Source organism: Pecten maximus, chromosome 1 (assembly GCF_902652985.1).
Source record: "Pecten maximus chromosome 1, xPecMax1.1, whole genome shotgun sequence".
Classification (NCBI taxonomy): Eukaryota; Metazoa; Mollusca; class Bivalvia; order Pectinida; family Pectinidae; genus Pecten; species Pecten maximus.
The window spans coordinates 46803851-46830476 of NC_047015.1; the positions used below are offsets into that span (position 1 = coordinate 46803851).

At 35.8% G+C, this 26626-nt stretch overlaps 3 protein-coding genes across 3 annotated transcripts; 1 reads left to right on the plus strand and 2 right to left on the minus strand.

Moving 5' to 3' along the window:
- Positions 1–1589: 1589 nt before the first annotated feature.
- LOC117315199 (collagen alpha-1(VII) chain-like) lies at positions 1590–21868 on the minus strand. Its single transcript, XM_033869374.1, has 6 exons — positions 21827–21868; positions 21603–21686; positions 13079–13103; positions 5599–5682; positions 4870–5175; positions 1590–4401 (listed from the first exon to the last, which is right to left on the minus strand). Exons 1-6 carry the CDS (start codon positions 21866–21868, stop codon positions 2357–2359), a joined length of 2586 nt encoding a protein of 861 aa, XP_033725265.1. The 3' UTR covers positions 1590–2356.
- On the minus strand, positions 19349–20205 carry LOC117335590 (circumsporozoite protein-like). Its single transcript, XM_033895688.1, has one exon. The coding sequence runs from the start codon at positions 19861–19863 to the stop codon at positions 19504–19506; it is 360 nt and encodes a 119-aa protein (XP_033751579.1). The 5' UTR covers positions 19864–20205; the 3' UTR covers positions 19349–19503.
- A 288-nt stretch (positions 21869–22156) lies between the features above and the next one.
- Positions 22157–24126, plus strand: LOC117315292 (collagen alpha-1(XXVIII) chain-like). Its single transcript, XM_033869474.1, has 4 exons — positions 22157–22160; positions 22561–22629; positions 23081–23386; positions 23843–24126. The coding sequence occupies exons 1-4, from the start codon at positions 22157–22159 to the stop codon at positions 24124–24126; spliced, it is 663 nt and encodes a 220-aa protein (XP_033725365.1).
- Positions 24127–26626: the final 2500 nt, after the last annotated feature.

A 26626-nucleotide genomic window follows, 5' to 3' on the forward strand; every position in this document is an offset into this window, starting at 1 on the left:
CAGAATTCTATTATGATATGTTTGTTTGTATATTTTTTCTGTGTTTGACAGGAAAACATTTTTTACGAATTTCATCTACATTGTATATCGCGCATTATGACGAGCTCTTCACTCTGTCAAGCCTGGCACGTCTTTAAATGTCTTTGGCTGTTAGTAGGTCGTTAAACAAGGCAAACCAAATTGTCATACGAAACTAATTATGATTACCTGTATTTTTCCACACAATACCTGGTATGTGATATGTAAAGATAATTAAGTGTACCTGAAATTTTCCACACCACACCTTTAATATGATCTATAGAGATAATTAAGTGTACGTGTATGTTTTCCACACCACACCTTTAATATGATCTATACAGATAATTAAGTGTATCTGTATTTTTCCACATAACAACTGGTATATGTCCTATACATATAATTAAGCTTGCCTCCCGAATCATGTCAGACACTAATCAGGGAAGAATTTGAATTTCAATATTGGAAACAACGTGAAGCCCCCAAATCAGATCACCAACCATATTTAATGGCTACTAATCGCTTACTTTAATTATCCACTAACAAGACAAATATATCAATATGCATGTATTAATTAAGAAATAATTAACGATGACTCGTGTATTGTCGCAGCATATACAACGAGGACGAAGATATTTTGCAATTAAATTAATAACGAAGGCCTGCAGGCCTTCGTTATTAATTAAAATTGCAAAATATCCGAGTCCGAGTTGTATATCCTGCAACAATACACGAGTATAAGTTGATTATTTCTATTCTACCATGTACTGTTTAGTTCTGAGATCTACCTCTTTCTAATAGAAAGGGGTTTCTTTGCCGTTTCGTATGGAATATCTTGTTAAATATTACCTTTTTCGTAATGAGCTCTGAAAACAATATTACAAACAGCGTAATAATTTTCTATTTACATGTATTTGTTGTCTTTGAAATAAATACCAAAATTGAAAGTAGATTTTTGCGACAAGAAAAGCAATACTTGAATTGATCGTTCAGTTAAAAAATTAATCTTGTTTGTAACAAAGATTCTCATTGATTAAAAAAATATGTTATCAGGCCATTACGTAAAAAATGATGGCACTGTTGAGTCGGATTTGATTGGCTGATAAAGCTGTGTAATAATGTCTAAAAGAGCTCGCCAATAAAGGTAGATTTCCACAGGGGTTGTGTATAGTAAATTTAATTATAAGGATTAACTTGAATATATTTGTATGTTATTGAGATATAACAATATAAACTGGTGTGTACCCTCACCATAAAGCGGTTTATCTAGAGTACACTCCGTCTTTTGTGTTATATACCAATAACATAAAAAATATATTCAAGTTAATCTTGAGTTATTATGTACCATTATTATATTATGCAAAAAAATCAGTCTCCATGGTGACTTTGTGCTACTTAATGCGTATTTTCATATGTATGGTACTCATGTATCATATGTATCGATATGAGGGCCAATATTGTATTCATTTCAGTTCTGTTAAACATCAATTGCTTTTTGCCACTCATTGGACAGTTTAAAACTGTAAAAGAAACCAATTGTTTTGTAGAAGAAAAAATCTAAGGCGTTATTTTACAATATATGTATTTATTTACCAAATAAAATCCAATCATCCAGACTCCTGCATTATTATTTCAAGTATTTAACAAGAAACAACAAACAAACAAACAAACAACAAGGGAAAGCTTCATACGCACTGACCACACTGAAGAGAAAATAAATCTATAAATTCATTAAACTATATTTTAGCATTACTTATGCTGTCTTACGTAGCTATACAAGATACAGACAACCTATAATGTCTCTGTATTTACAGAGTAATTTAGACAAGACATCCTGTCGGTGGATATCACACTGCGGTAAAATAGGATAGAGCTGCCCGGCAAATTGAGATCACAAAATACCATTTAGAGCAACCCAGTATACTATAAATCACTATATTTTCAAGATAAACATTTCCCCGCTATTCTAGTTATGACAATTCGCGAATTTATATCTTTCACCCATATTGATTGAATCGATAATTAACATCACTTAAATAGCATTCTCTCAATTACGAAGCAAAAAAATACGTTTATTTTTTATAAAAAAATAGGGTACGCAAAAATTATTGTGATTTACAGTAATATCAACATGGGAGAATATCTCGTATCAGAAAGTTATTCATTTCATACAAAAATATAATTGTCCTGAATTGCTTTTAATATAGATGATACAAAACGTAAAAAAATAGGTGTATTGATCCGTATTTTCGCATCATATTGCGTAATCCATATAACATCGCGTTTTTTAATAGTTAAAACTATTTCATCTTCTACTATTTTTCAACATATTTACCACACATTATTTTGTTTTCACGGATTCGTTTCCAATTATATAAGGAGCGAGCTCATTTTCATCCTCGTCACCATAATCAGTTGTTTCTCTTTCTGTTCCCTCTATTTCTTCCGTTTCCTCCTCAGTTCCATCACTATCCATTTCAGATTCTTCTTCGTCCTGTGAATTTTCAGAATCAACTTCAGAATTTACCTTGCTAATATCATCCTCACTTAGCTCTTCCTCTGGTTCGACGTGATCGACCTCAGTTTTGACGTTTTCTTTCTCTTCTTCCACTTTAGGTTCGACCTCTTCTTCGACTTCAGGTTCGACCTCTTTTTCCTCGTGTTCGACTTCAGGTACGGCCTCTTCGACTTCAAGTTCGACCCCTTCTTCTCCTTCGACTTCAGGTTCGACCTCTTCTTCTCCTTCTTCGAATTCAGGTACGACCTCTTCTTTCACTTCAGGTACGGCCTCTTCTTCGACTTCAGGTTCAACCTCTTCTTCCACTTCAGGTACTGTCTCTTCTTCCACTTCAGGTTTGACTTCCTCTTCTTCTTCGACTTCAGGTACGACCTCTTCTTTCACTTCAGGTACGACCTCTTCTTCCCCTTCTTCGACTTCAGGTTCTACCTCTTCTTCCCCTTCTTCGACTTCGGTTACAACCTCTACTTCTTCTTCTTCGACTTCATGTATAACCTCTTCTGTGATTACGGGTTTGACCTCTTCTTCCTCTTCTTCCTCTTCCTCGACTTCAGTTCTTTCTTCTTGTTCTTGTTCTTCTTGTTCTTGTTCTTCTTGATCTTGTTCTTCTTCTTGTTCTTCTTCTTCTTCTTGTTCTTCTTCTTCTTCTTCTTCTTCTTCTTCTTCTTCAGGCATCTCCGCTGTATCAATATCAGTACCACTGACCGGACCCACCGGTATATCCGATTCGGAATATGGAAACATAACTGCAAATGAAGGTAAGGCTTTTGATACCCATTGTCCTGCCACCGGAGCTGCTTGTCCATCCTTCGTCATCATCATCGCTGGTCCTGGCGCCTCATCTGAAGATTTACCCAAAAACATAGGGGCTGCTTGTCCATCCTTCGTCATCATCATCGCTGGTCCTGGCGCCTCATCTGAAGATTTACCCAAAAACATAGGGGCTGCTTGTCCATCCTTCGTCATCATCATCGCTGGTCCTGGCGCCTCATCTGAAGATTTACCAAAAAACATGGGGGCTGCTTGTCCATCCTTAGTCATCATCATCGCTGGCCCTGGCGCCTCTTCTGAAGATTTACCTAAAAACATAGGGGCTGCTTGTCCATCCTTCGTCATCATCATTGCTGGTCCTGGCGCCTCTTCTGAAGATTTACCAAAAAACATAGGGGCTGCTTGTCCATCCTTCGTCATCATCGCTGGTCCTGGCGCCTCTTCTGAAGATTTACCTAAAAACATAGGGGCTGCTTGCCCATCCTTAGTCATCATCATCGCTGGTCCTGGCGCCTCTTCTGAAGATTTACCAAAAAACATAGGGGCTGCTTGACCGTTCTTTCCCATCATCATTGATGGAGCAGGCATCTCTTGTCCATCTTTCGATATCATAGCAGGTGCCAACGCTTGTTCTTTACTGGACATTAATAGTGCATTCCTCCCTGGTATCACCATCATGGGGGCATCTTTGCGACCTGCCATAACGTATCCCATTTCTGACTCCCCCAGGCTCTCGCTTGGTAATGGATTAGATTCAGAGTCCAGGAAGGTGACAGGAGAACCAGCCTCCTGGTTAAATACAGGTAGTTTTGTTCCCATTTCTGGTCCTGGTTGGTCGATAAAATCACCCAGGTTATTAAGCTCTACAACTCCTTCATCACCCCGTGGACCGGTTGGTCCCGGTGATCCGGGAAAACCTATCTGTCCAGGATGACCAAAAGAACCCGCTGCACCAGGTTCACCTGGTGCACCTGGAATTCCTGGTTGTCCTCTCCTTCCCATATCTCCAGGATAGCCTTGGCCTCCCATCGGACCCGGTACGCCCATATAACCTTCTGCTCCCTCTGCACCCTTTGGACCTGGCTCTCCAGGGTGTCCTGTAAAAGTGTGAATTAAGAATAATCCTCCTACATTGTAATGACCTGTTACAACAGTGATGCAAGTGCAAAATCGGAATGACAAACGGGATGTAGTTCTCGCAATTAGGAAACATCGTGGAAAGTTACACTCAGATTGGATAAATAACACGGTACAACCTTAACTCCAACTATAACAAAAAAGTCCTGTTGCAAAACACAATGTATTTACAGTAGCCAGCCTCTGACCCAGTGATGTTATACCTATATACATGTAGATGTATCACAAAGATGTCTAGTATAGTCTGTCGAACACCATACAATCAAGGAATGCCTTTTCAGAAATGAACAACAATCAAATGATTTACTTTCGGATAATCGATCTTCTTCTGTTAACAATTTTTTTCACAAAAAAAGTAATTAGATAGCAAATGATATGTTAGCTATGACAGACGTTGGATTTCTTAATTTTGTGTGTGTTATATTTACCTGGTGGACCAAAATCGCCTCTGTCTCCTTTGTTGCCTTCTAGTCCTTGTGGTCCTGGACTACCGGGTGGACCCCATTCACCCATCTCTCCTGGGTAGCCAGTCTCCCCTTTGCTACCAGGAAATCCTGGTGGGCCAGGAGGACCATATGTTCCTCTGGTACCTTTTGGTCCGAAATCGCCTGGCATCCCTGGAACCCCTGGAGGTCCCACAGGTCCCTGCTCTCCCTTGGCCCCGTCCAGACCTGCCGGGCCCTGGATCCCAGGACTTCCCGGAAGACCATCGTCACCTTTTTCACCGAGCTCACCTGTTAATCAAAACGGTTGATTATAAATAAAGTATTCTGCAAATGTGTATACTTTGGCGTTCATATATTGTAACATCTTATCGCATTGGCGCATCAAGTATTAAAGAAAAAACGCTGAAATAAGATGACCGATAAAATCTGTATGTTTACAGTCTAAAATATATTAATTGCAAGACCTATACAAAGTTTGCCTTGATACATGCAATGTTATAATTACTCGGAGTAATCTATTCTATTTTAAATCTCACAGTGCCAACATAATTACCATGGTAATTTGTTCATTGTGGTCATCAGCAGTATCTAAGTTAGTTTTCATATATAGAAATATAGCGAAAGAATAGTTTGCCATTGATGTCGTCAGAAATTGACAACAATAAACAAAGCTTAATGTACATATCCATGATGATCACAAGGCCGTCTTACCAGTGAGACCAGCAAATCCTGGCGCTCCTCTCCGATAGTATACACCCCTCTTTACTCGACTGACCAGGATATGCTCATCTTTGGCTGAAATGATAGGTGATGTTGGATAATAAGATTGATTCGTAGTGAGGTTTTTTATTTATTTATTTTTTTAATATGAACATCCCATTCTATGTAGTAAATATGTATATAGTAAAACTTTACCAGGATCAGAATAAGGCTCTTTAGTGAAGTCATTGAAACAACAGTGTAGAAGTCAGGAAAGGAGAATCAAAATGGACCTAACCAAAGTTTTAACTTATGTAGACATGTACTTACAGTGACACAACTACGAAATAATACAGTCATAAAAAATATAATTATAGATTCAGTATACGTATATACTATATAACTGCTGTATTAATACAGTCACACAGTAGACATGCATTTGTAACATATAGTTATCACTCATAGCATACGCAGTATTCTGATATAATATCAAATAATCTTAATGATAACAATTGATTAAATGATAATAGTTAGATTATCTAAGTTAAAATATATATACCTAAGGTCCCACAACACTAAGCATTGCCGCATTGCAGACTATTGTTTTTACTCCCTTTAAAGGTTATGTCTACACAGGCAAACAATTCCTGTGAAAAAAGTCACGTGAAATTCACGTGAAATGTTTTTAATGTGAAATTCACGTTTTCTTTTTTCATGTGAATTTCATGTGAATTTCACATAAATTTCACGTGACTTTTTTAACATGAAATTCACACGAGAAAAAAAATCATATGAAGGAATATTTCGTGTGTATATCATATAGATCATAGTAGTTAACCACTTGTTACATTCATAAGTATCGAGTTACTACAGTACAAGGTTTACATATGTAATAAGTTCATAAGATCTAAAATTAAAACGTCGAGACGAGATTCATAATTCACATCAATTTAAGATACCTTTAACTAAACAATTATCTTGATTCTAGGCCTTTTCGTTAATCGGAAAAAGTCGTCATTTGAGTGTTTAAACAAAGATGGCACATGTGACCATGAAATTTAGAGTCAATGGCATTTTCTTTTACATTTTTTTCCGAACGGTATCCCAGGAATATACTAGCTCTATATCTTCATTCTAAAAACTTTTCATTAATAAGAAAAAGTCAATTGAGGGGTTCAACCAATTAGACCCCTGCGACCTTGGAACTAATTTCATTTCTTAAATGTCGACATTATCACAGAAACCTAGTAACTAAATATCTTGATTCTAGGCCTTTTAGTTAATCAGAGGATGTTGACTGATTTTATATATAAAGTTGACCCTGTGACCTGAATATGGATGAAGGTCATTTCTTTTCTCTAAATGTGTCCGACTATAATCACAGAAACCTACTAGCCGTGTAATTTGAATCAGGCATTTTAGATTATCATAAGAAATCATTGTTTTAACAAATTTGACCCCTATGACCTTAGATAGGTCAAGGCCATTTCTTTTCTGGACTCTATCCCAGGAATCTACCAGCCAAATATCATGATTCCAGACCTTTAAGTGCTGAGATGAAATCGTTAAAGGAAGTATCCGACTCCGGACGAACGACACATGGATGACAGACGAACTGGACGACGAACGACACACGGACAACAGACGGACGCCGCAGTGTATGAGCTCCAGTGTATATTACACTAGTGAATTCACTGAATAACAGGCCGATTATGTGTTATACATACACCGGAAACAACCTCTGTATTAGTTAAATATCATATACCACATCTCTCTGTCACAGTGTGTGGTCTGGGGATCTGTCTCATTACAAGATAACGTTTCAGAATGGACGGTACAAAATTGGATAGGTGAAGCGTCAACTCACGTGTTTTGATATTTTCAAAGGACTGCGTTAAGGAAATGGTGAATAATAGGATCTCGTTGAGAATAATTTGGAGTAATTTCTCTTATTTTCTCTGATACAACGTAACTCAGCAAAAACATATTCGTCACATAACTAAATGGTGTATTAATTTGTGTCATATATGTGAGAAAAACAAAGGATATACTAGTAGTACCAATAAGTACTACATGTACCTGCTATGCCGTTTAACAATCTGAATAGATATACGAATGACAGTAATTAACAAACGGTCACATATTATATCATTGTAAATCACAACCTCCACTAGAATCGAACCAGGGATCGATAACTCCAGAAATATGCTATCGTTTGATATTTTAAATCAATGTAATGTATGTATATTCAAGTAAAATCTATATTTTAGTGATTAAATTATTAATTTACAAGACACGCATTTACCACTCATCATTTAACATTAAACAGAAATCGTTGATGTTGACTTCCTTTGTTTATGATGGTGAAACAATAGACAGGCTGGGACAACAATTCCATTATTTTAAACAATATATCTGCTGTGATAACAATACCATTATTTTAAACAATAGATATGCTGGGATAACAATACCATTATTTTAAACAATAGATATGCTGGGATAACAATGCCATTATTTTAAACAATACACATGCTTGGGCAACGATACCATTAACTTATGTTTATTAAATTACACTTTTGTAAATGCATTTTAAAACACGTGCGTGATATTAGTAACGGCATTAAAAAGCTTGTTTAATAAATGTCACCGTTAGTGTTTAAAAATATTTAAATATGATTAATTTATTTTTATACAATAAATAGTGCCGAAATATTTATTAGTCTAGTGACTTGTCGGCTCCTTGTCATACGAATTACAATTGTATTAAAAACAAATTGCTAAATGCCTTTAAAAGAAAATAATGCTACAATAAATGTTAATACAATATTTTTACTTTTTAAGTACTATAGATATTATATATATAATTCGCAAATATTTCACACATAGAATACAATATAAAAATGTCTATGGACATTTTTAAAATCAAGCTTTTTCTTTATATTGAAATAAATAAGATGAAATCAAATGAAATGGAAAGAAATCATCACAAAGTAAACTTTTAAAAAATCCAAACAGCATATTACAATCATAATGAAAAAATACTGGATGCTCTGAAGCCTATTAGTACTCACGACGTTTCGGTCTTTAGACCGTTTGATCTCCAATTGACTATTTCCTTGTAATTTATCATTTTAAACTAAGGTATCAGTTACGGACATGTGTGTATCAGCTTTGTCAAGGTATACCGATCTAAGGGAATAATGAACTGTGACTTCCAGCAAAGGAAATGTTTATATCTTCAATTTGAACCAAAGGTCATCGTCTGATAGTCAAAAGGCTGATAATTTTTCACGTAGACAAAGGACGAAAGGTCGGAAAACCTGATCCAGACTGCAAATGGCATTTTGGCAATCTACTCCATCAGGAAAAAAAAAGAGTTTGGAGAAGAAGTGATAGATAAAGGATGAAACAGGAAACTCTGCAGTGTGCAGCAGACGTATGGATTATCAGGACGTTTTCCTACCTTCTTCCTGCAAGACTTCTTCTCGTACCTTGTTGATCAATTCCTCTAATTCACTGAGTTGTTTATCAAAGTTGTTTATCTGTGTCAACAATTCCTCTGATACAACGTCTTTCTGTACGCGGAAGGCGACACACATTCCAAAAAGGACGGTGATGAGGACACTTCCTGTATACATGGTGGTGACGAGTGTTGTAATGTACATATGCAGCTGTAGAATGAACGAAACTGTGAATAAAATAAGTTTAAGTGGATATTTTTGAATTAGGCTAAAGTGCGATCTCAGTAACTTATCTTTGTAGGAATTGCTTTTGTATGGCGGAAGGAATTTAGCGGAAAACTCCAGAAGAATCCACACAATCTGTAACACACATGGCTTGTCGTAATTCAGTCAATGGGCTACGGTCAACTGCAGAAATTGGTGTCTAAACTAAGACGGAATCTCATATCAAGGGTTCACTGAAAGAGATAGGCCTGGGTAATTATCACGATAAAGTTAAAGTAGGAGGGATCTGTAGATGTAAAGGATTTGAATTTATCTTCTTGTTTTCCGTTCTATCAATGACTCAAGTCATTGTGGCTGCATGAAACGTTATGCGAGTGCATTTATCGTGGGGCTGATAACACAGAAAGCTTAAAGCTTATGACTAGATATGATTATTGGTTAAAAAAAGCTTTCGCTTATCGGAGTTATGTTGTTCATTGCTGGGAAAGTGTGTAACGTTACAGTTGCCTCGACCCTTGGAATGTTGCCCGGGGTTTAAGGTGTCGCTCCAATTAATTTGAACGTGATATCATAAAGACACATAGTTTATTCTCGTACTTAATTTCAAGTGTTTTTTCTTCCCTTGTCTATGTGTGTATCAAAAGACCGGTCGACCGCAATACCTTTGAGTGCTACACTTACACCAATTTCTCCATTATCATTAGTTCAAAGACACAAAATCTACCCCCTCAGCGAAACGTATTCCAATATACCAAGTCAATTTATAGCTTTGTAAATGATATTCTCCTGAAAAAAATTTAACTTAAGTTGGTTATTGATCTCATCGGTATTTTAGAAGAAGCAGTGAAATCAAATATTTGTAGGAACGAAAATGTATTTTTAATGTAAATGTAAAATGTACTAATGCAAATGATAAATGCATTGTTCAATTGACGCGCCCAAAATATACGCAATAACACAATCGGAACTCAAAATGGCGCGATCATAGTTCGGCGGAAATATCTAAAAATAAAAAAATGATAAAACAACATTTCCACTACATTACGTATATTCACTGTACAGGAAACAGCATATTAGAAGTGAATAGGTAATGTATTAATGTATTATTATATGTACTTAAATATCCATTTCCGTTGGAATAAAACATTTAAACGGGAAGGGCTGAACAAGGCACATGTGAATAGCACTTTTTACTATGACTTAAGAATTAAAACGCTTCAGTGGTGTTAAGGTCCAAAGGTTTAGATATCCAGAGGACAGCAATGAAGGAAGTTAGCCATACATCTAAATACTTATTATCAAGTATATAACGAAAGCGTTAATCTAGTTCACTACAATAACTACAAAAGTGTCAAAACAAGCTGAGAATACCTATATAGAAACGAAATCGTAATTCTGAATAAAAATCGACATAACGAGTGCAAAAAATAAGCAAATGGAGACCCCTAAACAAGTACAAGACCAGGTGTTTCGGAGGAATAAGCGTTTTCGGCTTCATCGACGACATCCGTCATGCGATTCTAGATCAAATTCATGATAATTAACATCCTCAAACTGAAAACCAGGTAGTGACAACGGTATATCAAAGAGCATCGGGTATCTCCGACATTATATGACAAAAAGTAATAGAATATTCCCATATGATAGCATGATGTCTACCATGAAACTTTCAGAATACGATTTCCACGAAATGTGTAAAGATACTCGGATTTATTATATTTATAGTGATTTAATTCAAAGACTACACGTATATCTCCGTGTATTCCATATATTTGTTACCGAAAACTCAATTAGAAAGTATAATTTAAAAAAAAAAAAAAAGTTTTGTCTGATACTCAGTTGTCTAAATTGTCTTTAGTTTAAAGAGATAGTACAATGTTTTTTTCCTATTTCGAATATTTTATTGTTTTTTAATTGATTTCAATTTTGATTTTATTTGATTTTATTTCAATTGAACAGACCCTAAGGTCCAATAATAGAATTGATAACAAAATGTAGATTAATTTTATAACAACAAGAAATAAATAAAGAAATAATACGGTTATGAAGATAGAAAAAACAAAAACAACATAAAAGTAGCAACAAATTTCTTAAAACAGTACTTCTTTCAACTGTTTCTTAAAAGTTGACAGAGAATGACAAATACATTTTAAGTGTTCATGATATCATTAAAATATTTTTGGCTTCTCATAAGAAAGCTGAATTTACGAACACTTAGTCTGCTTAATGAATTGTAAAATAATGATTTTTCACTCTTCCTAAGGTGTCGACTAGGTACATGGTAAGATACAGAATTTATCAGATAAGAGCAGTCGAAGAGGCTATGGACAAATTTGAAAAAGTATTCCCGTCGACATTCGAGATTTGCTAAATTAAATGTAAAAAAAAAACCATCTAGGATTGGTCATTAAATCTTATTTTAGCTTTAAAACATGAAAATCTTTAAAACATTCTTTGGGCCCTTTCTAAATACTTGATAAAAGCGAACTGATAAGGAGATCAGATAATTTGATGTAAGTTTTTTTTAAATTGATAATGAAACTTCATGTATTTCAGTAGAAAGACCGATGTACACAATTTCCAATAGCTTGATAAAATCCATTTTTTAAAGCATAACAAAATCTAACGGCGATGGTAACAAGTAAATAACAGAGTAAAAACTGAAAATGTCATATATTTTCCGACAATTCTTGTCTTATGAGTTAATTTGTATAAAGCCGTTTCCGAGTTGGCTACTGTAAACTATTTTTTACCGTTGTATCGTATATGCAGTGATGGAGAAGTGATCACGTATGGGAGCTTGCATTGCTTTAACATCAGACACGTAAATCTCTTTTTAACCTAATTAAATGTATAGGATTTCAATGAGCATATCTAGTTCTGTAGTCTAGCCAAACTGGTATCATTTAAGAAACTATTTCACAAAAATACTAATTATTTAAGATAAATCATATGTAATACAAACTAACAAGCGAAGCAGAGCGGACATCAAAGAACCGCAGTATAAAGCAGAGTACCAGGTTTCGGAAGTATATTTGTGTTTTCGATAAGTATCACTTTCCCACAGTCCAACGAATCAGATTTCTCATCACGCACCTTGCCCCGATCAGATTAACTTCATGGCTTCCTCACCCTCAAATTAGCGTAGGTCGGTTACGTTAGCCAGATTCTGGCATGTACGAATGTTTCAGAAGTGATGAGTAATTATTTTTTTGTACACCAATACTATCACACTATCCATATGTGCATCATTTTGGTATTTCTTTTGATTTGATTTAAACATATTTTGTGTCAAACATATAAAAAGAATTAGGCACAAATTATTCGTGCGCCTTCTAATATACATTTACATCATGGAAGATTATAATGAGGACATAATGATGTTGTTCAATACCATCCCTATTACAACATGTAAACGTACGCATGTTAGGTACACTTATATTTAATCCATATTTCTCCAAGGATTTTTCAACAAAGACCCACAATATATTTTTGCCTTTCAATATAAATTGAGAGACAGATAGAGTACAGTCGAAAAATCAAACTGCATCATACTGCTGTTATTTTCCTTCTAGGACTCGTCAATGATGCTGGGGACACCGTACAACGGTCAAGTTTATATTCTAATATATTTCGTTATTCAAATCTATTCAAGAGTGACATACCGGTTACGACAAACCTTGGGACCTGAAGTCCACAAGAAGTGTCACCTGCAATCTTAAATGATTGTACAAAAGACATCGAGGTATTACCGTATTACAAATCACGCTCCCCTTTTTATAACAGATATACACTAATTTACTTACCTGACACGTCCGTTGTTCCGTGTACCTTTAAAACAAAGAACGTTAAAACCAAACAGGATCATGAACTGTATATAATATATCATGACATTGGTTTGAAAATTCATTAATAGAACCAATATGGCCGGTTCCACTGTATCAGATTTTCAAGTGTCAAGTTTAGTATTGATATGATGGGACTTTTGAGCAAAATGCTGGCTTTTCAGGTTTTTAATCTCAGCAGAATGATTTCTGTCAAAATGTTCCGCTTGGTATAATTATTGTGAACATTGAAGAAATATTTGTCTATCATTTTATTGGAATATATAAACACAGTTATCCAGAGACAGCTATCTCGAGACAATGTACTTTTTCTGAATTTAAATGTTAAAATTTGCAAAGAACAACCACATCGATAGATACAAATACCTAACAGTCCCGAATATCTATCTAAATTATCCTGTATTTCAGACTACCTTGTAATTGAGTAAGGCAGCTGTTAGGGGTACTGGCTTGATATCAGTACCGTGTTAATTAACGTTATCATTGTACCAGAATGCCTTGTAAAACTCCTCAAACTGAAACATATATACAGGGATCGCCCTCTGAGGAAATAACTGTAAACCGTATATCATTATTAGCATAAGATCAAAAGTCAGTTTTTCTGTAGGATGTAGGGAGATGGCTTAAAATAAGAGAGTACTCTTGTTGCCAAGTCCCTGTTTTTAATTGTTGTGTATATTGTATATATATTTGGTAATAAAATACTGTTTAAACCAAGAGAGGGACTGATTTTTTCAGTAAATCTACATCGTGCTTTCTTCAAGAAAAGATCGAATCATGTTTTTCGACGTTATTTTTATGTTCCTGTCCATTGGCATTCTTCGTGAATATTTGAAACTGAGAATAAAATATTTCAATATCAATCATAATTATTAAATTCGCAAATAATGGTTTGAACGATCTTTTAAACAAATAAGAAAACTGACAATTTGAAAAAAAAAATATTTACAGCATATACAATGTACATGATCCACAGGGGTTTTACACGTTGCTAAAATTAACCCAAGGGTCTGACCCCAATATCAGTTGTTTTTCAAACCCCTGTGCACTGATCAGATGCTGTGTACAGCAAGTCATGCGCCTAATATAATCTAATCGACAGAGGTGCCATCGTGTACTTTCCGTTATACGAACGCCATTAAAACATAACAATAAACGTGTTAGTATTTCCTTACTATAGCCACATACCCCAATGTTAAATCTAAGTTTGATTGTGGCTTTAAACATTAAAAATATACACTTAAAGAACTTTTTGTTATTATCAATATAAACATAATGCTAAGACATCAATACACCATATCAGATCTAAAATATATACACGGATTCGATTTTTAGTTTTATCTCCTAAAGAATGCAATGAAACTGCAATATCAGATTTAATGGGAGAGAAACTGTCCCTCCCCGTGTAATAAGATATAATGGTGTTTTAATTAAGTTAGTGCTGAAGACCCCTCCAAACTCCACCGATACCTAGGTACGTGTGTTTGATGATGGCTACGGTTACAGAACATTTTGGCACACAACTGTGACCTGGTATATATAGTCAATATAAAGGGATTCGTTTTTCATAAAGTTTACAAGCTCATAGCAATTTACTTGTAAATATTTACTTGGACGCATTTAAAGATTTCTGTATACAAGTAAACATAATGAAATCATATACACATAAATCTACATATAGGTAATATTCATATTTTGTGGACACGCCATTTAGAATTGGAGTGGGGGGGGGGGGGGGGGGGGGGGGGGGGGGCAGTAAAAAGTTTTCTTAAGCCATAAAGGATCACCATCAAGAAGCCAATGATTACTTAGTTAAAGCATTAATATGAATAGTTATTGATATGATGAAACATATTTTATTATTTCATATATTTGTGTTTTCAAGTCTCACTTGACCACCACTGTCCCGGAGGCTGTTTATTATTAGATAGTTAAAGCATTGATATGAACATGCTATACCATATTTTATATATATTAGTGGGGCACAATAGGGCTTATTATAAGAGTTAACGCGTCATGTTAATGAAGTAATGAATTACTACAGGCAAGAGGCTCCTGATGATAACACAATGTTGTTAATATACCAAACCATAGGTGTTTAAGATGCGCTACGTCACTCTTACAAGGTTAAAACATTGGCCTTCTCTATAAATCACCTTTTATATATTTATATTTTAATGTTGGAGGATCCAAAAGGATAAAATGGACTCTGCTAAAATGTTTTATCATCCTTTTTCTATTTTTGTTAATTAATTATAATACTTTAATTTCCTTGTTCATATTTGAAAATAAATGACTATTTATAGGAAATTTGTCACCAATATGCGAGCTATTAGCTTTTAAAGTTGCTATCATACAAGCAAGTAGATTGATTTTATGGTACACTTGAAATTGGACGTTGACTGAATTTACAATTTACTTCAGTTTCACTATTTAGGTAAGATAGTCTGACATTCATGTACACTCAGCGTTTATGGTCAGTTACAACCAGCCAAAGTCTGCTTTCGTGAGAGTTCATCGACTCCAAACACGTGTCTGTAAACGTCACGCCTGGCGCAGTACTTGTGGTTTGATTCGCCACTCGATCTGCGTCAATCCTGATAGTACTGGGCTCTGCAACATTGGCGCTCAATTGTGCATGCAGAAAAGTAGACATACAAAATAAGCATGTTGGCATACAACAAAATTGAAGTGTTCTCCCTGGTGATAACAGGGGTGCATTAAACAGTCGTTAAAATAATAAGAATGCAATATACAATACTTGAACTCCACATTGAGAGAAAAAGTAAATAATGAACTAAGATGTAATTCTCTCGTGGATAAAACTTACAGCCCGTCAAATTTAAGTACAATCTCCAGAATATTTATGTTATTCTATGTCTTAAAGTCATATCATTTTCTGGTGGCATTTTTTTTATCCCCGAGGTTTACCCTAACCCTATATAATTATGAACAGTGGGACCGGATCGGAATGTATACACACGTGTTTGATTTAAATATTAATTTAGGTCAGTTTTGAATTTCTAAAATATTTTTTGAGTTTCATATTTTCAGGTCCTATATCTTAAATGTAGTCTTAGAAAAAAAATGTATGGTGAAACTCATTTGCCTTGAATTGTCTTTCACATTGGAAAACACATCTTAATGTTCTGGTGTATTTCGACATTTCAGAATAAGTATTGGTTCTTAAAACACAAAAGTTAAAAACGGAATTAATAGGACAGTAACAACACAGTATCGATCGTCATAAAACAAGATGGAGAGAAATTAAAGATTTCCGGAAGGGTGTTTCCCGCCTATAAGCCACCAAGTTTCCGGAGGAAGAATGAATTGAAAACGAATAAAATCCGGGCGTAAACTGGAATTTCTTATCGAACTCTTAAGCGTACATTTACATTTTTCTTTAAAGAAACCTTATTTTGATAATTTCTCCTTTTTGACTGATTTTGGTCTCTGGAATAACGAAGCATAAAGCGTAAGAAAGCTACAAATAAATATCTATACTTATTTTACAGGTAAATATGCAAAATTATTTTAACATGGTAATTACACAAATATAACAAACTGTTGAGTATCGCCGTTTAACGGTCGTTATCAGAACAAATGATTTAGTATTATACTGGTTTATTTGACGTACACAAACAAGAATGCAAAGACAGCATTTCTTAGCTTGGGCAATATGCCTTCCTGGGATAGGGAGAGTGGAGTCCAACATGCTAATTAGCGAGGGGTATAAAAGACCGCGTCCAGCCCCAGTTCGTCAGTCCTAGGCTCACTAGCTGTAGATTCAACGTCATCATGAAGGCTTGTATAATTCTCTTCGTCTTGGGCATTGCCGCCACGTATGTAGCGCCAAGTGCAGCAGACTTAGGGGAACTTGAAAGCAGGATTCAGGATTTACAGAAACGACTAGATGACCTTGTTGCCGGAATAATCCCAGGGGGTAAGTTTTACTATTTTATTTTCTATTTTTTGTGAAGTATAGAAATTTACCTTATGTTGTGTTGAAATGCGCTATTGCTTTGTTACCAAAGGTTTTATGTGTCTAAAGTTTTAAAAGGTAGTTTTAAAAAGTAGAAAAAAAGTGTATCATTAAACCCATCTATGCATTAAAAGATTATTTTTGATAACTACTAAATACTATATTATAATATGTTGGTGTAAGATAGCATTCAGAAATATCGTCAAATCAATAAACTAAATCAAACTATTCTCGAGGTGTAGGACATTTCCACATAAAAAATATTTACATTTATTAAAGAAAGGCAACAAAAAACAGTCAATATGATATTGTTAAAAATTTATTATATCTATGGATATTCTGTGAGACTAAGTTATATCTGAAAATTAAAAAAAATAGTGTATATTCGTGACTGGACATATTTAATACTGTAAATCACTTATATTTCGCGTGGGATTCATTTTTTCGTTGATACGCTTGGAGTTCAAATCATTCGTGATTCTTTGTACGAAAATAACACATGTAGACAGCGACCAATCGATATGGTACCGATATAGGAGGCTTGCATAGGCCATGATTAAAAGTTCATCATTCGCAACTTTATAGTGATTTCTAAATCAACATTCGCGAAATCATGTATTCACGAATATGTTTAAAGAGGTAAGTTCGCGAAATAAAGTATTCACGAAATCTATGTGATTTACAGTATATATATCAGTGACTTAATCAATATTATTTCCATTGGTCTAATGCTTAAAGTGATGACTATGCTAATCTTCTATAAATGGGTTTATATTTACATATTAGTAACCCAATACTGTACATCTGAATACATTAAGAACAGTAATTTTCTAGACTAGATATGTTAAAATAACAATACTGAAGTAATACATATTTTTTTTTTTTAGTTGTAGTAAACATGTATCATCTTGTAATGATATACAGTTACTCTATCCATACTAAATAAAATTGAGATGATGTAAGTGACTAAACGTGAAGACAATCTGATAGTTTTGACTAAATGCAGTAGATATACTATTTTGACAAAAGGTATAAATTGTTGTCTAAATACAGTAGATACATTTTTTTATTAAGTGTATAAATTGTTGACTAAATACAGTAAATACAAATTCATATTATTATCAAAGTTATAAATTGTTGACTAAATACAGTAAGTTATAAATTGTTGACTTAATACAGTAAATACAAATTCATATTATTACTAAAGTTATAAATTGTTGACTAAATACAGTAAGCTATAAATTGTTGACTAAATACAGTAAATACAAATTCATATTATTATCAAAGTTATAAATTGTTGACTAAATACAGTAAGTTATAAATTGTTGACTTAATACATTAAATACACATTCATATTATTATCAAAGATATAAATTGTTGACTAAATACAGTAAATAAATATTTTGTTTATCAAAGGTGTAGCTAGATACAGTAGATTTACCATTTTTGACTAAAGTAGATAATTGTTGATTTCACACAATAGATATACAGTTTTTGACTAAAGGTAGAAAATTGTTGACTTAAAACAATGGTGGCTTATGTATGCTTCGGTTATCCTTGAGCAATATTAAAACCCGTGCTCGCAGTATAATACATTACACGATCTATAAGTATGTGCGTTGCGATGGGATGTAGAACACAATCGGACACCTAACTGTCGGTGCACGAGGTCTCTCGCTCGGTAGTAGACCAATCCTTCACTTTTCTTTTCATGCTATAGACGACAATGATGCCATAGATGCAGCACACCGCATGAAGAGGAGCGGGGCCTACTACTATGCTGCAGCTAGGGGTCCACCCGGCCCAGTCGGAATGCCTGGTAAGTTCTTTTTATTTACAAATATTTTTTCGGGTTTTTCAACGTCGTATTATTTTTTGTTTTTATAATTTTGATTTCTTGAATCAATCGCTGGTTGATCTGTAGGTTTTATAGACAATAATAAACCCATCATAATCAAGAATTTATAGTCGTTATTTAAAACTGCGAATGATTTATGAAGCTAAAAAGATTTTTATATCAAACAAATATCAAGATTACCATGGGATATGACATATTTTGCATTTGATTTCTATTACTGACGAAACGTGTCGTATTGCTGTAACGCGGGCGCAATTCTCTCGCTGCTTTCGCAACTTGAATTGATTGAGACCCGCTTTCCGTATGGGTGTGTCTAATAAAAACCCTTCTTGTAGGTAAAAAAGGCAAATCCGGCGAAGATGGTCCCATGGGACCTCAAGGTGCACCTGGTGCCCCCGGCGATAAAGGAAATGTTGGTGTGCCAGGACCTGTTGGAGCCCCAGGCCGTCCAGGCCCCCATGGCCCACAGGGTTACACTGGAGACCAGGGAGAGCAGGGACCACAGGGTCCACCCGGGCCACAGGGAGATGTTGGACTTACAGGAGCTCAAGGAGAATCCGGATTCCCAGGCATGCCAGGAGCAGTTGGACCGGCTGGTCCCCAAGGAGAAAGTGGAGAAGATGGACCCGCTGGACCACCAGGACTGCCAGGAGCTATGGGAGAGAAGGGTGACCAGGGAGCCCCAGGACCACAGGGAGAAACCGGATCAATGGGAGCTGCTGGACCACAAGGACCCGATGGTCCACAGGGTGAGGCAGGACCACATGGCGCACCAGGACCACAAGGACCACAGGGATACCCAGGACAAACTGGCAAAAAGGGACCAAGAGGTGCCCCAGGACAAAGAGGGATACCCTGGCCAGGCAGCCCAATACTTCGTTGCTGCATACAGGGCACCAGCTCCATCTAAAGCTTATCAACCAGCCCCAGCCAAATACCAACCAGCCCCTTCTAAATCTTATCAACCTGCACCCCGTAGCAAGGCATACCAGCAGCCAGCCCAATATAATAGCAAGGGTTATTAATCAGCACGAATGTATTTATTAAATAAGACATTTTGAAATTCCAATACATTTTCATTCATTTGTTCTATTCCATCGCTTGAAAATATTTGTCGGTTGGTAATAAATGTTCCTTTTCAAACAGGTATAGTGTTCAGACAATATGTCCCATTTGCAACAAAAATACGTTAATGTGAAGGAAAAATTGTAAGTGTTGCTCTATGGCGATTAAAATAAAACACTTTAAAACAATTCATTCTTGATTTTGTTTTACATTCAGTTATAAAAATCATTTCATCCGCCTTATTACTTGCTTACTATTGTCTCTCGTTACTCCGAATTTCCTAATTATATTTTGATTATCTTATTATTATCTTTTTTAGGGTACAAATAATTATATTTCCCAGAACATTCATACATGTATATACTGCTGCCAAGGTTGGAACCCTGGATTCTGTATCCGTACAATAAGTGTCCTCTTGCAAGAGGGTTATTTTAATTATTTAAATTTTGTTAAACTAAGAAGCATTCGAAGTAGCGAGGGACGGCTGCGTATCAACCTTTTGTTTTTGTTTATTGGTGGAAGAGGAAGGTATGCACATAAAACGATAACTACTCTACTGTCTTATATCAACAATTGGCGATTTTTTGGCGAAACCGTTATTTTAAGCATGGTATATTATGCTCATGAACTGTATGACATAGATCGTAATTTCTCCGCGTTCGAATCATGGCGGGCTGTGAGATATCATCATTGAAATATTCGTTCACGTTCAACAATACACAACACCGCTGCATGCACGTGTCCAGACTGACAGCTTTGATGTCGCTGCGGTTGGTTACACTTTTCCATACAACCAGTATTGATGTCGAGACGCAATCTTTATGTTGCAACCGCCAAGTCAGTTATCATTTTGGATAGCTTTCTCTTCTACCATTTAACTTTTGAACTCAACCGGTTTGATTAATGTTCCGCAACTTAGGAACTTCAATAACTTAAATTTGTCTATGGGAAACCATTACAGAATTGAAAGTTCCTTAACAAAGATATTTTTAATCGTATGCTACCCTATGCAACCTTTGAGGTAAGGAATTTCCTTTAAGTTAAGAAAGTATGATGAAACAGGGTCATCTCACTTATTAAGAACTGCAAACCAAAGCATATTAGAAGTTACGTACGGATGTACGTATTCAATGATTCTGATTTTTAGCGTAACAAAAATTTTGCGATCTTGTTTTGAGAATGATTATCTATAATTTAATATTATTTATAATTCAACATACCATGGATAGTGGTTGCATTTTGCAAGATTAATTATATAAACTCGAAAACTCTCTTACGCGAGGCTAGCATTCATTTGATAAAAGAAGTTTGCTTTTTCCTTTATACAACACAGTGCTGCGACTGTAACCATGGTAACCAAAATGAACCGAAACATAGTAAACATATAAAAAAAAAATACTCCACATACTTCATAATACAACATTCGCGTAATCTCTGTTGATGTTATTGTACGAAATGGTTATCAATTTTAATTTCAAAAGTTTCAATTTTTGACAATTTAGAAATCAATAACAGGATAGTTGGGATTGTTCGTGTAAACAAATGATATAAAATATATATTTGAAATTTTATTAGTTTACCTGTTTTCTATGAAGATTCAATTTGGTTGCTGTGGTGTTCTGACTGCTGTTAATCAACAACGCAATCGCGAATGTTTCTGTAAACTGAAAGAAAGTTTATAAATAAACAATTAAATGATATAATTGCGACATCAATCCAGTCAACATGAGGGGCGAACAGGTTACCCTGACGACGAAGCTTTAGCAGCCGTAACCATATAAAACGTACGGGGAAACAACGCTACGAACGGTAAGAATGGCCTATGTCCGGGATACGAAGCATACATTTTGAGCACCATTATACTATTACTATTGAAATATATCAGAATTCATTTTCATTTTTAATAACTTGTTTATATGATTTCAGAAGCCTAGATATGGGTTATATATGATAAGTATCGAATTATACATTGCGTTATACATGTAATTTATTTACCACAATACAATATGTTGTATTTATTCGGAGACATGTCATTATATCACTCAACATACAAAACTCTGTAGAGAGAGATTAGCACCAGTACACACATTTCATGTACCTGTAAAAGAACGCCGCTTTATTTCTGAATAATGACATGGGTCAGAATACACATGTGCTTGGCGATCATTTTAATTCCAATATGTCGCCTCTTCGGTATCATGCAAATGAATTCCTTTTTGATCCGACTGTATCTAACCCTAACTTTTATTGAAAGGTTGTTATATCTAGTGCCTTGTGTACAATATTTTATTGTATAGTAGCACGTAACTATATAGACAAACTCTTGACTATATACAGTAAAGAATGCTATATTCAACAGTACTATTTCTCGTCTCTTTCGAGTCATATCTCTGTTAAATCAGATTTTAATAAATTAAGATTTCCTTATTTTCGTTAATTTATAATTTATGTCACATTTCTCATTCTCTGGAACCAGTTAAATACATAAGACTATAGTCTGCATTGTGTTGTAGTTATTTGTTTTCCTTGCCGTTCCAGAGGACGGTAAAGTGAGGAGAAAGAGACACCTGTGGGTCCAGGGACCACCAGGCCCAGCAGGAACCACCGGTAAGTAATGGCTGATATTGATTACTCTTGTGTCAAAAGTCCCCATCACATTTATTGGGTACTACCTTTGAAATAAATATGTTGAAAAGCATTTCAATTCCAAAAATGAACAATTATAAATTACTTGTTTAAAATGTGACAAAAAAAAATATCGTCAACGAATTTAAGTCTAAAATCTCACTTAAGTGGAAGATCATTAAATTGTTCAATTATCTCATTGAAAATTTTGTTGCTGTCCTCACTATAATTTCGTTTTTTTTTTTTTTTTTTTTTTTGCTACTGTTCTCACTCAGAGTTCTTTCAGTCCATATTATATGCAGCAAAATATACTTCAGAAGGTCAATATTAACCTATATTGCTATATTAAGATACAAATAAATAAAACACTAAAGCTGACCTCATACATCGGTGTGATAATTGAAAGTTATCATTTTAACTTGCTTGTGTAAAGGTGAAACCGGCCACCCTGGGCTCCCTGGCTCCCCCGGACCCCAAGGGGTGGATGGATACCCAGGTTACAAGGGTGAACAAGGTGAACAGGGAGTTGAGGGTGAACCAGGAGCACCAGGAGAACACGGCCCTCAGGGACCACGTGGCGAACAAGGATCACCAGGAGATATGGGGGCTATTGGAGAACAGGGAGAGAAGGGAGATATGGGAGCCGTAGGCGAACAGGGACAACCTGGCGAACAAGGACAATCCGGACCAGCTGGACCCCAGGGACCCATGGGCGAGACTGGAGAGTTTGGACCACAAGGTCAGTAATATTACCCGTCACCTTTACCATACAGTTAACCAAATGTTCCACATTTCCTTTACAGTTGAACAACATATAACACATCATTATAGATATAATCAGGATTATCAACCCTTTATTTGTCAAAGCGTGGTTATGTGATAACGCTGACAGAATACTGACCATACTGTAATTGTTCATATATTAGCGATAATCTCAGCGATTTTCACAATGAAACTTCCGGTGGTGCGCTAAATTATGATTGCACTCTTCTATGGCAAATTTAACATTGGTGAGCGAATTCATCACTTCGTCTGTCTGTTAACGCGCCAAAATTAGTACATTTACAGTAGATCACTTTTACAATGTAAATAAATCAAAAATAAAAACAGAATAACTATCAAAACACATGAAGATAAAAAAACACTAATTGTGTAATAAGTCACTGATATAATGTTTTACCTTATCCTTCTTCAGGATACCCCGGAATGCAAGGAGAAACAGGACACGTTGGAGTTCCAGGGTTCCCAGGAATGCCAGGTGATGTCGGACCAATGGGACCACCAGGAGCAGTAGGTCAAGCTGGACCCCCAGGAGCACCAGGACCACATGGCCCACAGGGACCTATGGGTGAGATGGGTTCTCCAGGCCGACAGGGAGTCCAAGGATACGGTGGTTCTCGTGGAGCACGTGGTGCACCAGGACAGGCGTACGCCGTTAGATATAAGAGCGCACCTGCTCCAGTTACTACAAAAGGTTAAATAATTAATTTTAAAAAATCCATCACTATAGCCTGATAGTATGCTGTGCTATTTATGACGATAAGTTATAGAGAATGATCATCCTGTCGGCCTACAGCGATTGGGTCAGAATAATATTCCAATTGTCCTAGTTATTCCATCGGATCCATGATAGTCAGGTGTACATGTTTGCATTATTCACATCTCGAAATCTAAGCAGCAGTTTTGTTCATCTCATTTCCATGAAATTTGTTTCTTAGACAGAATTAACAAGAAAGATATGGGTGATAATTTGACACAAATAAAAAGCCTCCATATAAAACATATATATGACTTCTGTTGTTTTTAATACTGTATTTATTTTGTGAAAGAAATCATTAAGTCCTTTACTTGAAAATATGGACTTATCATGGGCATTTGAATAAGTGTTTTAACGTACCAAGCAAGTTATTGGTGAAAGAGACGCACATGTTCAATTCATTTTCATTGGAATTCAGTATTTATAATGATCGGAAACTTTATAATACACAATTATACCATTAAGATATTATACCAACTACCGCTAAAGGATCAGTAGGCCAATATCTTCCAACTATTGAGGTATATACTTCTTGATTTTAGATAAAGTTGTTATTGGTAAAAAATGGAAACACGAAATTATGTTACAATAATGATACATTATAAATTTGCTTGGTAGCTAAATTCAAATGACGAATGATTAAGCCTCGAAGTTTTCAAAAGTTGCAGAGAAAACTGGTGAGTTACTGTACAAACTTATAGTTTTGTGTCACCAAGGAAGGAAAGTAACGTTTTGTTCTACTATGAAAAACTTCGACACATTCCATACTACAAAAGACCGATATATCTTGTAAATTGTGTTAATGACCTATACAGGAATACATTAGGCTAAGCTAGACACATATGGAATATATTTAAGTGACCGTGTACATCAGGCAAAATCTTTCCTATCCGACCATTTAGTATCACTCTTGATTGTTTTTACTATTATACAATTCAGCACTATACAAAGGAACCCAAGATATACATCATCAAACCTGACCGCGAAACTTCCCAACCACACTTAACGCTGACGTAACTTACCAACCACACTTAACGCATGGGCCAACGTAACTTATCCACCACACTTAACGTATGGGCCGACGTAACTTATCAACCACACTTAATGTATGGGCCGACGTAACTTACCAACCACACTTAACGCTGACGTAATTTATCAACCACACTTAACGTATGGGCCGACGTAACTTACCAACCACACTTAACCTGTGGGCCCATGTAACTTATCAACCACACTTAACGTATTGGCCGACGGAACATACCAACCACACTTAACATGTGGGCCGACGTAACATACCAACCACATAACGCATGGGCTGACGTAACTTACCAACCACACTTAACGCATGGGCCGACGTAACTTATCAACCACAATTAACGTATGGGCCGACGTAACTTAACAACTACATTTAATGTATGGGCCGACGTAACTTACCAACTATATTTAACGTATGGGCCGACGTAACTTACCAACCACACTTAACGTATGGGCCGACGTCACTTCCCAACCACACTTAACGTAAGGGGCCGATGCAACTTACCAACCACATTTGACAACTGGGCCGACGTAACTTACCAACCACACTAAACGTATGGGCCGATGTAACTTACCAACCACACTTAACGTATGGGCCGACGGAACTTATCAACCACACTTAACGTATGTGCCGACGTAACTTACCAACCACACCTAACGTATGGGCCGAAATAACTTAACCACACTAATTTTTCGACCGACGTAACTTATCAACCACACTAATTTTTCGACCGACGTAACTTAACAACCACACTAATTTTTCGACGGACGTAACTTAACAACCACATTTAACGTATGGGCCGATGTTACTTATCAACCACACTTAACGTATGGGCCGACGTAATTTACCAGCCACACAATGTATGGGCCGACGTTACTCACCAACAACACTTAACATATGGGTCGACGTAATTTCCCAACCACATTTAAAGTATATGGGCCGAAGTAACTTATCAACCACATTAAACGTATGGGCCGACGTAACTTACCAACTACATTTAACGTATGGGCCGACGTAACATACCAATCACATTTAATGTATGGGCCGACATAACTTACCAACTACATTCAATGTATGGGCTGACGTAACTTACCAACCACACTTAACGTACGGCCGTCGTAACTTACCAACCACATTTAATGTACAAACAATACTTAACATATTGGCCGACGTAATTTATCAACCACACTTAACGTATGGGCCGACGTAACATACCAACCACACTTAACGTATGGGCCGACGTAACATACCAACCACACTTAACGTATGGGCCGACGTAACTTACCAACAATACTTAACATATTGGCCGACGTAATTTATCAACCACACTTAACGTATGGGCCGACGTAACATACCAACCACACTTAACGTATGGGCCGACGTAACATACCAACCACACTTAACGT

What these genes read in the sequence shown, in the direction of transcription:
- LOC117335590 (XM_033895688.1), bottom strand. Translation starts at nt 19,863, where the DNA reads ATGGAGCTGGTGCCCTGTATGCAGCAACGAAGTATTGGGCTGCCTGGC.
- LOC117315199 (XM_033869374.1), bottom strand. Translation starts at nt 21,868, where the DNA reads ATGTATGCTTCGTATCCCGGACATAGGCCATTCTTACCGTTC. An exon ending in TGAATCTTCATAGAAAACAG is followed by an intron (nt 13,104 to 21,602) that starts GTAAACTAATAA and finishes TTTGTTTTAAAG; the next exon opens with GTACACGGAACAACGGACGT. An exon ending in CGGAACAACGGACGTGTCAG is followed by an intron (nt 5,683 to 13,078) that starts GTAAGTAAATTA and finishes CTATCATTTCAG; the next exon opens with CCAAAGATGAGCATATCCTG.
- LOC117315292 (XM_033869474.1), top strand. An exon ending in AGGCCCAGCAGGAACCACCG is followed by an intron (nt 22,630 to 23,080) that starts GTAAGTAATGGC and finishes GCTTGTGTAAAG; the next exon opens with GTGAAACCGGCCACCCTGGG. An exon ending in TGGAGAGTTTGGACCACAAG is followed by an intron (nt 23,387 to 23,842) that starts GTCAGTAATATT and finishes ATCCTTCTTCAG; the next exon opens with GATACCCCGGAATGCAAGGA.